Source organism: Aotus nancymaae, unplaced genomic scaffold (genome assembly GCF_030222135.1).
Source record: "Aotus nancymaae isolate 86718 unplaced genomic scaffold, 86718_ANA_hifiasm-v0.15.2.pri h1tg000021l, whole genome shotgun sequence".
Taxonomy (NCBI): Eukaryota; Metazoa; Chordata; class Mammalia; order Primates; family Aotidae; genus Aotus; species Aotus nancymaae.
This window is the reverse complement of record NW_026988433.1, coordinates 15,646,227-15,665,093: the sequence shown is the minus strand read 5'-3', so window position 1 is coordinate 15,665,093 and position 18,867 is coordinate 15,646,227. Positions and strand designations below refer to the sequence as shown.

The 18,867-nt window shown below is 45.9% G+C and overlaps 1 protein-coding gene across 2 annotated transcripts in view; it reads right to left on the bottom strand.

Moving 5' to 3' along the window:
• Positions 1-1,701: 1,701 nt before the first annotated feature.
• KSR2 (kinase suppressor of ras 2) overlaps positions 1,702-18,867 on the bottom strand; it is a 517,853-nt gene continuing 500,687 nt past the window's right edge. The window contains exons 17-20 of one of the 2 annotated variants that reach the window (XM_064379757.1): positions 15,978-16,109; positions 10,685-10,814; positions 9,580-9,713; positions 1,702-6,716 (exon numbers count right to left, since the gene is read on the bottom strand). In XM_064379757.1, the coding sequence (XP_064235827.1) occupies positions 6,710-6,716; positions 9,580-9,713; positions 10,685-10,814; positions 15,978-16,109 (403 nt within the window). In that variant the 3' untranslated portion in view covers positions 1,702-6,709. Of the gene's footprint in view, positions 6,717-9,575; positions 9,714-10,684; positions 10,815-15,977; positions 16,110-18,867 lie in introns of those variants that run through there. The other variant, XM_064379758.1, reaches the window with a different exon arrangement.

Sequence of the window (18,867 nt, the reverse complement as noted above, 5' to 3'; positions counted from 1 at the left end):
CCAGGAGGGTCCCTGCTGGCCCCTGCACCCTCCCTTCCACAACTTCCTGCTTTTCCTCTCTCTCTCCTGGTTCCAAGTTGCCAATAAGTCTCAGAGGCTGGGACTGTAACATCCCCATGGGCAGCTGGTCATAAACTCCTCAACCTGGGAGTGGGCTCCTGGAAATGGATGAGCCCAGTGACTTGTTGTTAACACATTGGCTCTGTAATTTGGAGGCTGTTTTTTGCCTCTGTACCACAGTTGCCCTGTTGAAATGAGAATAAGACTACCTATCTCCCAAAACCATCATAGGAATTCCAGCCTGGCATGTAGTTAAGTGCTCTGTGAGCAGAGGCTGTTCACGGTGGATCATTACTCTGCCTCCTAGGGTCTAGACATCCTGGGTCACCTGACCCAATGGGTCGCTTTATAAGTCACAGATATTAAGCCTGGCAAACTGGCTGGGCACATTGGCTTATTCCTGTAATCCCAGTACTTTGGGAGGATGAAGCAGGGGGATTGCTTGAGACCAGGAGTTAAAGACCAGTGTGGGCAACATAGCAAGACTCTGTTTCTACAAAAAGTAAAAAATTGCCCGGGCATGATGGTGTGCACCTATAGTACCAGCTACTTGAGAGGCTAAGGTGGGAGGATTGCTTGTGGCCAGGAGTTCGAGGCTGCAGTGAGCTATGATCATGCTGTACTCCAACCTGGGTGACAGCAAGACTCTAACTCTAAACAATAACAACAAACCTAGCAAACTCATTGGGGTTGATGTGGCACCCACAACACAGTCTGGCAAAGGGGAATACTGATACCACCCTGCCAATGGTGCCCTTCTAGCTCCCTGTGCCAGGGCCTCATTCTTATCCAGCAACCCTTTCTGTCTGCATTCTGTAAACATTTTTTGAGCACCTACTATGTGCCAGGCACTATTAAGACAAGTCCAGGAAGCCACTAGGACTGCAGATTTTCCACCAGCTTCCTGCCCCACTACCGGTTTCAAAATTAAACTGGTAACAGAATGGCCATGGATTGCAGAGCCTTGAGAAGGGAGTCTGGGATTTGGGTTAATATCATAGGCACTGACCAGAGAGGACAGAGGTTCACTGTGGCTCCACATTCCAGATCCCAGACTGACATTTGCTGCCTGTCACTCCCCTTGGAGTTCAAGGCGATTCCCTTTCAGGTGTGTGCAGGTGAGGGCGAGGTAGGGTGGGAGGAGGCGCGGCTGGGAGCCAGGGAAAGTGGCTGTGTGAGTCTGCCTGGGAACTTCCCCACATCACAGGAAAAGCCAAAAAAGGAAACAGCAAAACATAGCTCATCAAAGTCCACTCCTTTGTCAGTGAATGAGAGTATAGAAAAAATCAGATGCTGTGTCACCAACCACTTTGGATGGGGCTATGAAGCACACTCGGGGGTCAAGTGACAGTTTGCTACAGACAAGCGAAATACACACAGGCTGTTCCCCTACAGCTACAGAACTGAGATCCCAGCTTCTGGAATTCAGTGATGGGAGATGTTGATTGTAGTAAGCTTGGTAAGCATGACAGCAACAGCCTGACCTCAGGGACCAGGAATTCTGGGGAATCTGTCTTCCAGGGGACCTGGGTGCTACAGTGGAGGGACGAGTCAAGGCACAAGAGAAAATGTCTTAGAGGGTGTTATAAGTTGAACTGTGGTCTCCCCAAATCCTTCCCCCACCAAAAAAAAAAAAAAAAAAAAAAAAAAGACACATTGAAGTCCTCATTCCTAGTACCTCAGAATGTGACTTGATTTGGAGAAAGGGTCATCGCAGATATAATTAGTTAAGATGAGGTCATACTTAAGTAGGGTGGGCCCCTGATCCAATATGACTTGTGTCCTTATAAGAAGATGGCCATATGAAGATACGGACGCACAGAGAGATGATGAAGGCAGGGATTGTACTGACACGGCTGCAAGCCAAGGAATGTCAATGATGACCAGGAAAGCACCAGGAGTTAAGAAGCCACCAAGAGGGATTCCCTTACAGATTTCAGGGGGAGCATGGCCCTGCTAACACTTTGATCTTGGACTTCCAGCATTCTGATGGGTGAGAGATGATATATCTGCTGTTTTCAGCCCCCAGTGGGTGGTGGTTTGTTGCAGCAGTTCTAGGAGCCTCACAGAGGTTAGGGGGGCTTGGGGATACTGGTGGGCACAGTGGAACAAGACCAGCCTGTGGGGGATGGATGGGTGAAGTGAAGGTGGGCACAGGATGAGGACAGGGAGGGCACATCTGGGGACTCAAGATTGAGAACCAGTGTGGGGAAAGAAAGCCAGGGATGGGAGTAAAATCACAGAGCCTTGGAAATATCAAGCGTCTTTGTTATGGACAGAATTGTGTCCTGCTCAAATTCTCACGTTGAAGGCCAAAGCCTCAATGTGACTGGACAAGGAGATAGGGCCTTTAAAGAGGTAATGGGCTAAAATAGGTCAAAAGTAGGACCCTGATCTAAGAAGACAGTTGTCCTTATCAGAAGAGGAAGAGATACTGGGGATGTGCAGTCACAGAGGAAAGGCCACATGAGGTCACAATCAGAAGGCAGCCATCTGCAAGCCAAAGTGAGAGGCCTCACCGGAAACCAACCCTGCTGACACCTTGATCTTGGACTTCCAGCCTCAAGAATTGTGAGGAATAGATTCATGTTGTTTAAGCCACTCAGTGTGTGAAATTATGTTATCATAACCACTTTAGCAAATTATGAGTCTTAAAGTCCAGGGAGTCGATCTAGCTTTCAGGGCCTGAATTGCCTCCATATCACACATGCCAAATAGTCAACATCTGCTCCACCCTCTCCAAAGAGAGGGAGTTCTCTACTTCCTGAGGCAGCTGCTGCATCCTGGGGCAAGCTGGCCTTCTTCCGCTGAAACAAGATTTTTCTCTCACCCCTCCAACTTCCCCCATGGCTCCTGTTCCTCCCCTGACAGCCATATCCAATCCTCTCTATCAAAGGTTAGTGAAGTTAGGAAAGGGCCAGATTGTAAATGTTTTTGACTGCGTGGGCCACAATGTCTCTGTTGCAAATAGCCAGCTCCATCACTGTAGCACAGGAACAGCCGTGGTTGCATAAATGGAGAAGTGACTGTGCTCCAATAACATTTTGTTTATTGACATAAAATTTGAATAGTATAAAATTTTCATGTCATGAAATAGTCTTTTGATTTTTCCTCAACTAAAACATGTAAAAACCATTTGGCAGGCTGGATATGGCCTATGGGGGATAGCCTGCAACCCTGGGTTGATAATGATTGGCCTGAGTTCTGTGTCCACAACTTCCTCCCCATACCTTTGATGAACAGGCGTAGGTGGGGATAGGAATTGTGGAAGGTGAGAGAAGGCTGGTTTCGTGTGTATGTGTAGAGGGACATGATGTGTGTATATGGCATAGGAGGTGAGAAAAAGGGAAGAACTAGGTTTCCTGGGCACAAAAGTCTAGTGATCAATATCAGTCAAGGGTTCTATTGACTGACAATCCAAGGTAGTTGTGGAGACAAGTGGATGGGGTGAGGATGGGGGTGGGGGGTCCCTGGCAAGATGAAAATTTTCTCTTTGATCAGTAAAAGGAATACCAGGACAAAACGGATCTAAGCGATGATTTTGGGTTTCCAGCTTGGCTCTGGGGATGGGGACACAGGGGCATGTTCCCACACAGGAGACCAAGAAGAAAGATCCTTGGTTTTATGAACAACCTGTGTCCTGGAAGAATTAGGTGAAATTTATGTGCAAATCCACATGCCCTTTAAAGAAAGCTGAGATGTTTTTCTCTGCAAAGCCAAGGCTTCCTGGTGAATCTTCACCCTGTGGACTGGTCCCCTTGGGAAGCCCGTATATATAAGGGTTTGCTAAAAGCAAGACAGACTGGAAAAACTTGATGTTGAGTCAGTGACTTATGTGTACTGGGCACCTGTGTGCAGCTGTGATGGGATAAGGGCAAACACACAAATCTCGGCCATGTGGATTGTATAGAATGAGTTGAAAGCAAGGCTGGAAATTACAATGTAAAAATATACAGCCTCTTTCCTCTTTTCTCCCCCCTCCCTGCATAAGATGAATATAACCTCCTCCCAATACTTCCTCAGTGAATAAAGATGGAGGCCAGCAGGGAAAGTAGTGGTTTGGGTTTTCCTAGATTTAAATGTGTGCAAATTAGAGCTGGACTTTCAACAAGTCAGGGCAGTGTATAGGGAACAGGGGAGGGTAGGGGTGTCAGAAAGGGACTGAAGGCCAGGAGCCTGGCCTGGCTGTAGCAGAGACCAATGCAGGTAGGGACGGAGTAAAGAAGTGGGGAAAGATCGAGAAGTCAAGAGCAAATGACACAGATTCGGGGATGGACCCAAGGAACCTTGTTCCACAAAGGGCTGGGGTTTCTCCCTGGATCACTCAGGCCCTATCAGTCCTTAATCCCAAACCAGTGCTCATGAATGAATGGAAAAATCAACCGTTAGAGACCATGCTAGGCCTTGCCAAAGGCTGTGGTTGGACATTTTACTTAATTCTGGAAACAGGAGAGGCAAGGATGAGAAGGTGCGTTCTTGTGGACATTTCAGCTGCAGGGTAATGGACCCTGGCTGCCTCTTCCCTTCCTCGTATCCTCTCTCTTGGCACAAAGGAACATGACAAAGACCGGAGCCCGTGGACTCAAGAAGTCCTGGTGTGATGGAAGAGAAGGGCATGATTGGGTTTCAGGCACTCAGTAGGCTGCTGGGCAGAGCCAAGGCAGGTGCAAGTCCAGGCCCAGGACTGGGACACAGAGTGTTGTGTTGGGATGGGGAGGTGTCCATTGACAAGTGCCAATCCCAGCAACCCCAGAGTGGCTGGGGCTCAGGCAAACATATACAAAATGCCTCCAAGACACACACACATGTCAAGCCAAGAGCCACAGATGTCCCCAGAAGAGCAATGTCCACTTAGGAGCAGCCCAAGCCAGGGTCTTTAGTCCTCTGATCCCAGACAGCTAGGAGTGTTGGAAAGGCAATCCAGGAGGGACCTCTGGAAAACATAGGGGTCTCCCCTGGCCAGGCTCCTGGGAAGCATGACTGGTCTCATCATTCTTCCCAGTTTGGAAGCAGTTTTGGCCCCCAGAGCATGAACCAGTCTGGGAGCCACCCAAGGTGGGGAAGAGATCCCCATAGGTCTGTTTGGATTTTGAGAGGAAGGTCAGGTAGCGTTTCTGAAGTTCCAGTTCCTCTCTTTGGCTCTCTAGGAGGGAGATGCCTGGATAGGTAGCAGCTACAAGAAAACTAAGGCCCAGGGAGTGCCCAGGAAATACAGAGGGGCTGTGGACTACCCTGGGCTTCCTGTTCACTGCCCAGATGCCCCTGCTATTGCTGTGCTTGGGGACAGATTTCCCTTTTGTACCAGGTCACATCCAGGGGGTCAGGGCTTTAAAAACATGAGCAAATGACCCAGAGGCTCTCCTCTCCCATCACTCTGCACGCCCAGCCTGCTCCTGGCATCCTTCCTGCAGAACGCCGGTGGTTTCCCCAACACGGTCAGGAAGAGTCGCTGGCCCAGGCTGGGAGCAAGAGGAGGGAGGGAAGGTGGGCACTGAGGGAACACACACAGGTGAGAACAAAGGCTCCCAATGGGGAAGCCACTTGAGGACCCTGCACCAGGCTAGAGTGGAGAAGGTACAACCTTAACAAACACCCTCCCTTTGTGCTCCCCCAACAGGACTCCATAAGGGTGAAAAGCAGGGAAATCTTTTGCAAACGTGTAATCATATATACAGTCACATAACCCAACGTGGATGTAGTCCAAGGACCCGCATCCACCAAGGTGGGGGGATAAGCTTCACTGGTGTGAGTAGTAGAGAAGAAGGAAGAAAAGGAATGTCCTAGAACTCCCTACCCAGAGTCTGATTCTCAGGGCCCAGACTTCAGGGGGTGCCCTGAATGACGGTGAGCTCTAAGGAGCCCCCAGAAGTCATCTTGGTTTTCCAAATGGCAAGGAGGTGGGGGCAGTGAGGCAAAACTGGGGGAATAGGTCCCCCAGAGAGACCCAGAACTCAAAAGACGTTCTAACTTTCCTACTGTACTTCGGAGCCCTATGCAAAGGTGCCACACACCACGACAGGTTTGGGTTGGGGTGTCTGAAAGCATATATTTCCAAAGGAACAAGCATAGCTACACCCCCAGCCTTCCCTACTCGATCTTGGCTCAGTAGCCTTGACTAAGCTGGCACTTGGCTCTGTACCCCCCCTTACCTTCCCAGATCACACAGCTGGAACCCACCACACAGACACAGAACAACTGAGGGGTGCCCCATCACTGGGACTGTCTGGCTCTTGCTTGTCAAGGTGAAACGAGAGTGAACAGTGTTGTACACACAGACACACACACACATAGCCCGGTCTGCGAGCCCGCCCACATGGGGCCTCCTGTCCTAGTCCCATAGCCCAAAGGCACCACATGCAGCCAGCAGTGCTCCCATTTGTGCTGTTTCCCAGGCTGTGCTGATCAATACCACATCACCCTGGCTGGTCCGGTTCAGTCCTAGCTCGGGGGTTCCCAACCCTGCCCGAGGAAAAGAGCTCAAGTCTGAGGTGCAGGGAGGCTGCTGAGCAGTCGTCCAGTGCTCCCAGGTCGGTCAGGGTCAGTGCCCTCTGATGCTGAGTCTCTGGCCTCCGGAGCTGGCAGAGGACAGAGCAGGGAGGGACAGGTGATGGGAGCCCAGGCAGCTGAGTGCCGTCCCGGAGTCCAAAGGTCACAGCCTGGAGCAGGAAGAGAAGGGAGAGAGTGGTGAGACGTCACAAGGATATGATGATGTCATCTGTTGTGAATGAGCACTCTCTCAGAGGGCCAGGTGGCTTGAGATGAACTGCTCCTGTCTTCTGCAAGATGAAGTGGAAGAGATTTCTGCTGAGGTCTTACTATGTGCTGGGTTCTGTGCCAAATACCACACACACCTGATCTCATTGAAGCCTGAGACGAGCCTGCAATATAGGCTACGAATATTTTCACATATGAAAGTAATCAAAGATGAACTTCTATGATGAAATCGTACAATTTCACAGATGAAAACACTGAGGCTTAGAGAGGTTAGGTGTTTTGCCCAAGCGCACACTGCCAGGAAGCAGTGGGGTCAGGATTTGAACCCAGAACTTTTCCCACTTGGGCAAGGACTAGGAATGGTCAGTCATCCAGTGTGTGGAGCTGGGATGAAGCTCTGTAACAGCTAGAGATGCAGGAAGAGGGCGTGGGACTGGGACCCGCACCACAGCCTCCTGCTATGAGCAGACTTTGATGTCCACTGCAGCCAGAGGAACTCATTTATTTTGGTCAGCACTGTATTCTCACCCTTTGAACAGTGTCTAGCACATAAAAGATGCTCAGCACACATGGGCTGAATAAAAAAAAATGAATGAATGGAAAATTCCATTGAACCTAACATCCCATTGTGCTAGACCACAAGTTTCTGGTCCTCTGTTTTTTTTTTTGTTTGTTTTTGTTTTCAGCCCAACTCCACAGTAAAATATATAAAATGAAGCCTCCTGCCTTCCCCTTCAACCAGTACACTTTAAGTCCCTCTCTTCAGTTGAACTGCTACCCTCTCTTCTCTGGCCCCTAGGAGAGCAGAGGTCACTGGGTTGTGACCCTAGAGTTTTGTAACACCAGGCACTGCTGGGTCCTGCCTGGAGCTCCAACACTAACTTTCTAACTTCCCAGCACTCCTTTAGCTGGGCAGAGTTTTTGCTTGTTAAAGCTTCCTTCTGTCTGTTTTCATATCGAATGCATTGTAAATCCTGCCAGGCTGCCAGAATAGGGCTCATTCTCCCTCCTGGCAGACGACGGCAGCTGAGTACCTGCTATGTAGGAGGCACCTGCTAACCAGGTGCTCTATCTGTGGCCACATGGGACAGCACTTCTGCTAGAGCTGTTTCACTGCTGTCACCTTTCAGAGCATGAAACTGAAGCTCAGAGAGGCCAAGTGACGTGCCCAAGGCCACACAGCTATCACGCAGTGGAGTGGGAATTCCAATCTACATCGGTCTGTAAAATTTATGCTCCTTCCACTGGTCTGGGGAAAGGATAAGCCCCTGGGGGAAGAAGAGATTCCACCCTCCAGGTTCAGCAAGTTCAAATGGCAGGGGATTGGAAACCATCATTCTCAGCAAACTGACACAAGAACAGAAAATCAAACACCGCACGTTCTCATTCATAAGCGAGTGTTGAATGATGAGAACACATGGACACAGGGAGGGGAGTATCACACACTGGGGTCTGTTGGAGGCAACAGGGGAGGGACAGCAGGGGGTAGGGAGGTTGGGGAGGGATAACATGGGGATAAATGCCAGATATAGGTGACGGGGGGATGGAGGCAGCAAACCGCATTGCCATGTATGTACCTATGCAACAATCCTGCATGTTCTGCACATGTATCCCAGAAACTAAAGTGCAATAAAAAAAAAAGAACAAACAATTATAAACCACCAAAAAAAAAAAAAGGCAGAGGAAGGGAGTAAAAAAGAGCCTCCTAATGTCCACAGCACCCAGGGACATCTGCTCTTCAAGACGCTGCCTTGGGGATCTTCATGGGAAGACTGACAATGGCTATGGTACACCACGCACACAGGTGGGAGTATCTGTATCTGTGGGTACTGCCTTGCAAGTGTGTATATACACATCTTCGTGTTCCATGCAATGGGATTGTGTACCTGTGTATGTGCCTGAGTCCGCCTACATACACAGCCTTCGGTGAAGGGGTGTACGTTCATGGAACGTTCTTGGGTATGTATGTGTGTGTATGTATAGATCTGAGTGCAGCTGTGTGTGGATGAATTTGTATAGAGGTACGTTTTTAGGTACTGCTCCTGTGTCTGCATGTGTGTGAGTAATTGAGAGTGTCTGTATGAGTGTGTACAACCACGCATACCTGGGAGCAACTGGCAGAGCCATGGGGAGCCCTCAGTAGCCTCATCTGGGCCTATCTCCCTCTTACCTTCTAGAGAGCTCAGTCATGGAAGCTGGGGCTGGCGAGGAAGGTCCCAGAAAGAGATGCCACACTCATTATCTCAGATAGAACTACCCATCTCCAGCCAGAAACAAGGGGGAAAAACATGGTCTGGGACCTCTTATGAGGAAGCCAGAGAGATACTTCTGCTAAGAACCTGAGAGCCTTTCCTGCTCTAGTGTTCGTGCAATAGAAAATGCTAGAAGCTATGATCTGCCATGACAGGGGCAAGGTGCTGGCTCAGAAGAAAGAGTTCCTAAAAGCAGGGCCTCGTGGAAGGGCACTCTGAATACCTGCCATAAAGGGGGCTTGGCAGGTTCAGACATCGCCTCAGTGCATGATGCTCAGACTCATCAGGGCATCAATCTTCATCAGGAAGATATAAGCAATGAGAAACCCAGGGTAGCTACTGAAACCAAGACCCCATATGACAGACTCCAGGACCCAAACCCCAAAACAGACTCCATTGAACAGAAACCTTGTAGAGAATGTGGTTGCTGAAGGTTGGGCACGTGGATAGGACCTTGTTGGGAGAGGAGTAAAAAAGGTGCAGAGAGGATCAAAAAGATAACAAAGGCCAGAGGACAAGGCAGTGGGGAGAGATGCTAAGGGAGAAAACCTACTCTGCAGACTTCCAGAAATGTCCAGGGTGAGACAGGCGGCGGTTTCGCTTTGGCAGTTTCTCCAGCATGTCCATGAGCTTGGTGAAGGTAGGTCTCTCTTCTTGTTCAAAGGCCCAGCAGAAGAGAAGAATGTCCTAAAAGAAACCAATGTGTGGTGATTACACATAAAAAGGTAACTTCTTGATTACTCTTTGGCATCTCGTTGGGTCTGCCCATTTGTCCACTCATCTGCCCCATTTTCATATTTCTCCATCATCCATCCATCCATCCATCCATCCATCCATCCATCTATCCATCCACTGTCCGTCTGTCCGTCCATCCGTCCATCCATCCATCTATCTGTCCATCCATCCATCCTTCTTCCCATCTACTTTCTCAGCCCAAATAACAACTAGGTAAGCTCTATTGTAGAAGGTCTAGGATCAGCAATACTCCCCAAAGAGTTTCTTGACATTTTCTTAAGAGGAAGGATAAAAGGGAATCCTGGGGCATCCATCCATATCTCAATACTATAAGAGAACTTCAAAGTCAGAGGAGAAAAGATACTTTTAGTAATCTCTTCATCACCTAGGTGCAGGTAATTCTTAAAAACATACAAGGTAATTACTCCTTCTCTGGCTTATCTGTCTTCTGATCAAAAGAGGATTCTTCCTGCTGTTTTAGAGGAAGATTGTTAATATTAATATATACCCAGGCTTCTCTGTTTCCATATGTCTTGCTCTGAGTTAGATAATGCCTTAAAATTATCATGTGGATGCAAATAAAATTAGAACCATTAATATTTGTTATGTTTTAATTAATATCTTTAAAAAAAATACCAGAAAAAGAGGGATATATTGGTTCTACCTAACTCAGCAATCCATAGTTAGGAAAAACCTGACCATGTGTTACTGTGCCCCTGGTGGCAGGTACCTGAAATTGCAGGCACAGTGCAGCAACCTTGCCTTCAAAGCTTCAAACTTCTATCTGACAAGGTTGAAATGCATATTTTTTTGGTCACCCTATGGGAAAGCATTTGTAACCTTAACACATAGTAAAAAGAAGGCCCATGAGTATGTTTGTGTCTCCCCTCATCTCCCAGGTCTGGCCCTATCTTGGGACTTACCGAGATTTCTTTTCCCATGCCGATCTGGCTGAGGTTGGGTTTCATGCCTGTGCCCATTTGCCAGATTATTGCCTCTGCTGGTTGGGTCTTGAAAGGCCACTCCCTGGCGTGGAGTTCATACCAGATTGTGCTGTTGGCAGAGGTTGTTAAAGTGGTGTTAGTGTGGTATGTCACTCGCATCCCTGTACCCACACCCACCCAGCCAGCCTCCTGGCACCCATTCTTCTCCCCAGTTTCTTCCTCATGGGGTTGGTATTTTGCCACGTGGGACACATCTAAGCTTTCTTAATGTCTTATAAGTCATATTTATCTCAGGATACCTTCTAATGAATAGTTAAATATAATGTGGTTAGGATATCTGTCCCTAATTCTACTTGCAATGAATCTAGGATATCATTGCAGATAAATAATTAGGGATACAAAAATTTATTTATAATGATATTCTCTAGAGCATTATATATAATATTGAAAAAAGAGGAATAACACAATTGTCCAATAACAGGAATTAGTTAGATGTATTATGGTAAATCCATAAAATAAAATGAAATGCTGTATTATTATTAAAACATTTCAAAGAAATCTTGCTGACATAAAAATGCTCAATATATAATCTTAAAAAGCAGGATATGAGACTGTATGTAAGGTTTGAGATTGTTCTTTTTAAAACCACTATAGAGGTATGAACAAGAGAATACAGTAAAGCATAGCAAAATGTTAACAATAACTCTTGGTGACAGATTAGGATTGTTTTTTATACTTGTTTTTTTTTTTTTTTTTTTTTTTTTTTTCCCCTAAATATAAACCATCCTGCGGAATGGTGGAAAGAAAAAAAGAGATTTGAGAGTGACTTGGGTTCACACGGACTTGGGTTCAAGTCCTGATTCTAATTTATACTAGCAGTAAAATAGGGTAGGTTTCCCGGGTAGGTCACTTCACTTTTCTGAGTGCAAGTTTTCTTACCTGATAAATGAGAATAATGATAACACTGCAGTGCAAGGATGTTTACCTGGGACTCTGAATGCCAGATCAACTCCAGGCTAGGATTATTCTAGATATTTACTACATTATCTTCTGTTTCATAAATCATGACATTGCAATTAATGGAGAAAGGATTGCTCCAATGAGTAGCATATGCCATGGATGGGGTGATGAGTCAGGTAGTGCATAAGTGATGTTGTGAAGTGTGAACAGCAGTGAGGACTCCAGTGGATGAAACAGGATGCTGGGGTGTCACTGAGCTGTACCATGGGGACAGGTGTCAGTGCTTTCAGCACAAGATTCCCCAACTTAAGAAATATCTGAAACAATCCTAGAAAGTGATATTTCCTCCACTCTAAGATAATTCATGTAAGTTTGCTTTAAAGAACACAAAGCACTCTGCTGTCCTTTTCACTGATGAGAGCACTGTGTCAAATCAGCTATTACTAGGGTTTCACTTCTTAGTTACATCTTCCTTCTACCTGACAACCTCATACCGCTGAGATGGAGAACAGGTGGTGATGCTCAAGTGTTGGGATGTCAAATTAGATGGTCAGAAAGCTCTCAAGAGAAGGTGCTAGAATATTATAGTTATCACAATAAATAATAATGCTTATTGAGTTTTTACTCTGCACTAGACACTATTCTAAGTTTTTTGCTGAGGGAGATCTATTAAGCATGTCTTTTTATTCTGATGCTTTGACTACTCAGGGCTTTGTTGAACCTGGAGGGTCTTCCCCTTCCAGGAATAGCCAATTCCTGGAGATATTAAAGGGCTCACCTGTGAGCGCACCTTTCACAGGCAAACTAAATAATCCAGAGCTCATACTTACATTACCAACTACCTCTTTAATTGGGCTTTCAAGCTCTGGGCCAATATTCCCCAGTCCTACAGGCCAGAGCCCGCTGAAATTATTCAAACAAGCGAATCCTAAACCTTCTTACCCTGCCTCCCCCGCTCCTTCCCAAGGAAACCACAATAAAGGCTCTTCCCAATGTTTTCCAACCATTTCCTCTGCCTCCAGACCCACCCTGGTGCTGCCCCCTGTGGACATTGCATGGTGTGGCACGTCCCCCTCTAGAACTGTGAGTAACAAACCATCTTTTCAATGGCAACTGTCTCCTGATCTGTTGGCCTCATGCTACCTCAATAATAACAAACCCTACACTTTAAAACAGGAGGCATTATTATTAACATTATCCCCCTTTCATGGATGAGGAAACCGAAGTCCAAAAAGGTTATGTGTCTTTCCCAAGATAATACAACAAAGAAGAAGGGCAGCCAGAAGTTGAACTTAGTCCATCTGACTCCAGGATTGTGCCACTGGCCAATGTGCTATTCTAGGAAGCTTAGACTCCATCCTATTTAAGAGTCCTTTGTCATCAGGAAAGTGCATAATTTGGGAGATGCAAGCTTGTAGCTGGTGATTGGAGTCTGGTGAAGGAGGCATAAACAGACTCATCCACCACTCATGTGAAAGGGGGAAGGGTGTTTTGAGTTCTTCCCTGTGCTGGGTACCTTACAAATGTTTTCTCACTCAATTCTTAGAACACCTCAGTGGGTTTATTATCCTTGATTTGCAGTTGAGAGAAATAGGGCTTTGAGTGGTGAAATAAATACCAAACCCATCAGGGCTCCATGGTTAAAAGCTTCAACTCTAGAGTACAAGATATTCCAGGTGAATATCAGCACCATCATTAGTCACTGTAAGGCATGTCACTGAGCCATTTGAAGCCTCAGTTTTCTCATCTGTCAATTGGGAGCAACATGGTATCTGCTTCAAAGGGTGCTTATAAAAATTCTGTGAGACAGTGCACATAAAAGGCTTAACATAGTGCTCAATGCTCTTTAAAAAGTTCATTTTTGTTCTAAGTCATTTCTGAGCACGAGGTTCCCAAGCAACAGGATGCAGCTAATTGGCAGGAAACCCAGAGCGCCGGGTCCTTCGGAATTCAGCAGTGTCAGAAATAAAAGCCTCATTAAAACTTTCTTTTAAATCCAACTTTCAAGAGAAACTCACTTTAAGAAAAAATAATTGCTGAAGATGAAAACTTTAGCAGAAAACCAATTACACTGGTACATTTTGTTAATCACATTTTTTTTCTTTTGCTAAATTTGCACTAAACTATACCAACTTAATTATTGCAATTTGGTTTCAGATAACAATATCTAACTAGATAAAGATTTGGGCATAAACTAATCAGGCCGACTGACATCCTCTAAAGGGGCCCAAGCAACAGATGTTGAGAATTCTGATCTTCCTGAAAACGTCTCCTCGGGGTTTTTCAGTGAACACGCAGTGGGGTCCCTTATCCAAGGATAAGTGTCGCTGTAACATCTCTCAGTGGTGCTAAGTCTAATTGCACTCATCTGCAGGCCTCCAACTTTCCCAAACAGCACCCCCAGTGTTTTCTCCCCAGCCCTTGCAACCACTCTGTGGATAAGGTTAGGCAAGGATTTGCATGGCCATGGGAGCCTACAAGCTTTTCTGGCTGTACCTTCTCAGGGCACTTTGCCCTGCATCCTGGGGCTGTGTCCTGGGTCCTTCTTCTTCTTCTGTACTTCCAAAGACTCCTCATTCTGTCTGTGACTGCAGTTACCTATTTGCTGACAAATCCTAAACTCTTCTTCTGTATACTAGACGTGTTGAGGCAGCTGCGTTTTGGTGGCTCCATTTGTCATCTCCAAGACAGCTCAAACTCACTGTGTCCAAACCTGACCTCTTTGCCTTTCCGGCATACCCCAACCCTGCTGCACCTCCATGGTCTCCACCTTAGTGGATGACGCCACTCTCCACCTGGTTACTTAAGGCAGCTATGTAGGCACCACCCACATTCAATCCATGATCAAGCTCTGTTGCTTCCACCTCCTATGTGTGCTTCTGATGTCCATTCTCAGCTTTCATACCCACAGGCTCTGATTCAGCGAAGGCTGCCAGCATTTCCTTGTGTATTGGACACCCAGCCTTCATCCTCTCTTTCTTCATTTCATTCTCTACACAGCAGCCAGAGTGATTTGATTGATCTAAAACTCAAATTAGGATTATGTCACTCCCCCCACATCCAAAGCTTAATAACCATCAATGGCTCCTTAGTACACTGAACATGAAATGAAAACGCCTAACTCAACCTCTAAGTCCTTGCAGGAATGACCATGCTTCCCTTTCTAGTCTCTTATCTCACCACACCCAGCCTAATTTTTTTTCTGACTCTTCATTCATCAGCTCCCTTTCCTCTCCTAACCCTTCTACATATTCTTTCATGTGGGAAAAGTGTTCTCTTTTATTTTTGCACCTTTTTGCACATTCTTTTGATCTGGAATGCCTCACCCTGCCCTTGTGCTCAACCTTTAACTTAGGCTCAGGATTATCATCTCCTGGGAGCCCTCCCTGCCCTCTCAGATTGGATTTGATTCCTTTTTAATTCCCACAGTCCTGTGTTTATTCTCAGAATAGTATTTATCATACTTTGCTAAAGCTGGATGTCTCTTTATCTGCCTTCCACTAGAAAGAGAGAGTAGGGGCGTCTCATGGTTTTAAATATGTTCATAAATTCTTTGATACTCCATTATGTACAAGATAGAGCTTAATTCTCTTCCCCTTAGGTGTGGACTGGATTTAGCAATTTGCTTTTAACAAACAGAATATGATAGAAGTGATGATAAGTAAATTTCTGAGACTAGATCATTAATGACAATGAAGCTTGTGGTCGCCATGTTGTGAAGTCATTTAAGCAGCCTATACATAGGCCTAACGCTTGAGGAAGTGAGGCCTCAACCAACTGCCACATGAGTGGGCCACCATGGAAATGTATCTCCAGCCCACTGAGCCTACAGATGAAACCACAGCCCTAGCCAACATCTTGACTCCAACTTCATAAAAGCCCATTCAGAACCACTCAGTTAAGCCACTCCCAAATTCCTGACCACAGAAAGTTGAGATAAAAATGTTTTAAGTGGCTAAGTTTTGGGGTAATTTGTTATGTATTAATAACTGATACAAGACTGAATCTTGTATCCGCTGCATCTGCTACAATCCTAGCACATAGCAGGCAGCCAACAAAGAACTATTGAATAAGTAAATGAGTTGGGTAACTTGTTACGTACACATAATCCATTAGAAACCAGGCACACAGGTTTGTTAGGGTCATTCTTTCTACTATATCCTACTCAGATTCCTCCATTCTCACCCAAAAATCCAGCCACCTTGACCCTGTAGACAGGTACACCCTGGCCCTTCCAAAAGCATTGAAAGACTCGATAAGTGCCCCTCTGCCCAGGCTGTGGCTCTCAATGGCTAGGGCAGGGCCCACTTACCCAAGGGCAAAGACGTCAGAGTGTTTGGAGAAGGGGAGCTTATCCTCCTCTGTGTCGGGGGACAGCTGGCGGATGATCTCCGGTGCCAGGTGACATAGCCAACCATTCTGGATGCGCAGTTTGTCCTCCCGCCTGGAGAAGCAAAGCACAGGATGAGCTCTGTTTCATAGCCCAGGGAGGACCGGTCTCCGTGGCACTGACCACACGTCCCTGGAGCCATCTCTGCTGGCCTTCTTGCTTCCCCCATTGACTACTGCCTGACCATCTACTGGAGTCTGAGACCTGGTAGGAGGTGCAGGGAAGGCTGCTCTAAAGAAACATTCAGGACCCAAACCATCATCAAATCCCATTGCCTCTGAGGCACCCACCTTCTTGCCCATCTTCATTCAATAACATTGTGGATTCTTGTTATTCATGGCAATTATGTTCTATAAAGTCACTGGAACATGGAATTAGCAGAACACTGAATCATTCATTGCTCCTGGGGAAAGAGTACACATGCACACATTCCTCATATAGTTTATAATTTTAACTCCTAAAAACAACTTATCCTAATAGATTCTGTTTTATTTTACATAATAGACTATGGGGCTCAAAAGTGTTAAGTGACTTGTCTGAGGCAGCCCTACTAACAGGTGCCAGAGTTGGGATTCAAATCTCAACCAACTGGCCCTGGAGCTACGGCTTCTTATGCTACCTGGTGCTGCCCACTCTGTCTCAACCTCCATCCTCCAGAGTTATCTGTATGAGGCTGAAACAATGAGGCTGAGCATCCTCTTGTTTGACCTAAGCTGGGAACATGTGCATCAGGCAACTCAAAGTTTTCCCCACTCTGTATGTCCCTGAATAACTGTGAAAGTGCTGTGAGTGCTGATTTGGGGGATTACAAATACATTTCAGTGAATCCACAAATAATGATAATCCACTGTGTTTTGCCATCACTTATAATGCCTAGATTTTGTGCTTGGCATGGAACAAGACCAACAAGGTCCCTTCCCTCCTGGAGCTTGCACTTTGGTAGGGAAAGGAGACAACAAATGAATTCAATAAGTAGGAAAAACTAAAGATCATGATAAGCATTGTGCAAATAATTAAAAGACGATGTATCCAAGATATGACAGATCTTACTGCAGGTAAACTGTGAGCTAAGATTTGCATGACATAAAGCATCCAGCTACATGGACAAGGAGAATATTCTAGGCAGAAGGGGAAGCTAGGACAAAGGTCCAACATTGGCCCCATTCAGGGTATTCCAGAACCCTAAAGAACACCAGTGTAATTGGAACACATCATCCCATCCTATGTATCAGTATACATAACCAACTCCTTGCTGATGGGCCTTGGGTGGGCAGTTCCCTTTCACCATTATGAACAATGCTGCCAGGAACATCTTTGGGTAGATACTGGCAATATCTCCCTTCACCCACATTAACTTATTCCTTAGGATAAATTCTTAGATGTAGAAGGAGGCTGGCTCCCTTCTTGCACTGGAAGTCCTTAGCAAGGCAGAGCTTTCCATGTGGGACTGAAATCTAAGCAGACCCCCTGTGAGATCTTCACTGACTCAAGACTCCCAGGAACTGGCTCATTAACACAGGGGAAGTGAGCAGTCACGGGGAGAAGGAGGTACATATCTTGAATCATCAAAACTGAAGTCATGCAGGATGACAGCCTCCAGCATGAAGGTCTTTGTGGGGACCTGAGGCTGACTAGATTCTTCCAGGAAGGGTTTCTGAGATGTATAAGATGTGACATGTTGCTTCTTCAAATGTGCTCATTCATATCCCATAATCATGATTGTTGCCATATCTAAACACCTTCAAGAGCAGCACTGTGCAACAGAACTTCCCATTATGACAGAAATTTCCTTTATATGGTCCATGTGTCAGCCACTAACCACTGTGACTATTGCGCACTTGAAATGGGACTTACAATTGAAGAACTGAATGTTTATTATTATTTTTTTATTTTAGAGACAGGGTCTGCTGAGACAGCCTGTTACCCAAGCTGAAGTGCAGAGGCGAGATCATAGCTCATGGCAGCCTTGAGCTCCTAGGCTCAAGTGATCATCCCATCTTCAGCCTACGAAGTGGCTAGGATTACAGGCATGAGCAACTGTACCCTGCTAATTTTATTTTATTTTTTGTAGAGATGTGGTCTTGCTATATAATCTTGCTGTGTTGCCCAGGCTGGTTTCGAACTCCTAGCCTCAAGGGATCCTCCAGTCTCAGCCTCCCAAAGCACAGAGATTACAGGTACAAGCCACTGCTCCCAGCCCTTAACTTTTCATTTTAATTAAAGTTAAATTTATGTAGCCACATCTGGCTAGTGGCCACCAAATTGAATAACACTGTTCTAGATTATTATAGTCTAAGAAATGCATTTTTAACTTAAATTTATTTGAATAGGTCACTCTTTAGTGTGGCCATAAATGGAGACTAGTGATTTTCTAATACACTTTAAAATTAAGATAGAAAATGTTTGTTCAAGACACTTTGCAAAAGAAGACATCGATGAGGCCAAGAAACATATGAAAAAATGCTCATCATCACTGGTCATTAGAGAAATGTAAATCAAAACCACATTGAGATAACATCTCACGTCAGTTAGAATGACGATCATTAAAAAATCTGGAGACAACAGATGCTGGAGAGGATGTGGAGAAATAGGAACACTTTTACACTGTTGGTGGGAGTGTATATTAGTTCAACCATTGAGGAAGACAGTGTGGCGATTCCTCAAGGACCTAGAAAGAGAAATACCATTTGACCCAGCAATTCCATTACTGGGTATATTCCCAGAGAATTATATATTGTTCTATTATAAAGACACATGCACATGTATGTTCATTACGGCACTCTTTACAATAGCAAAGATCTGGAACCAACCC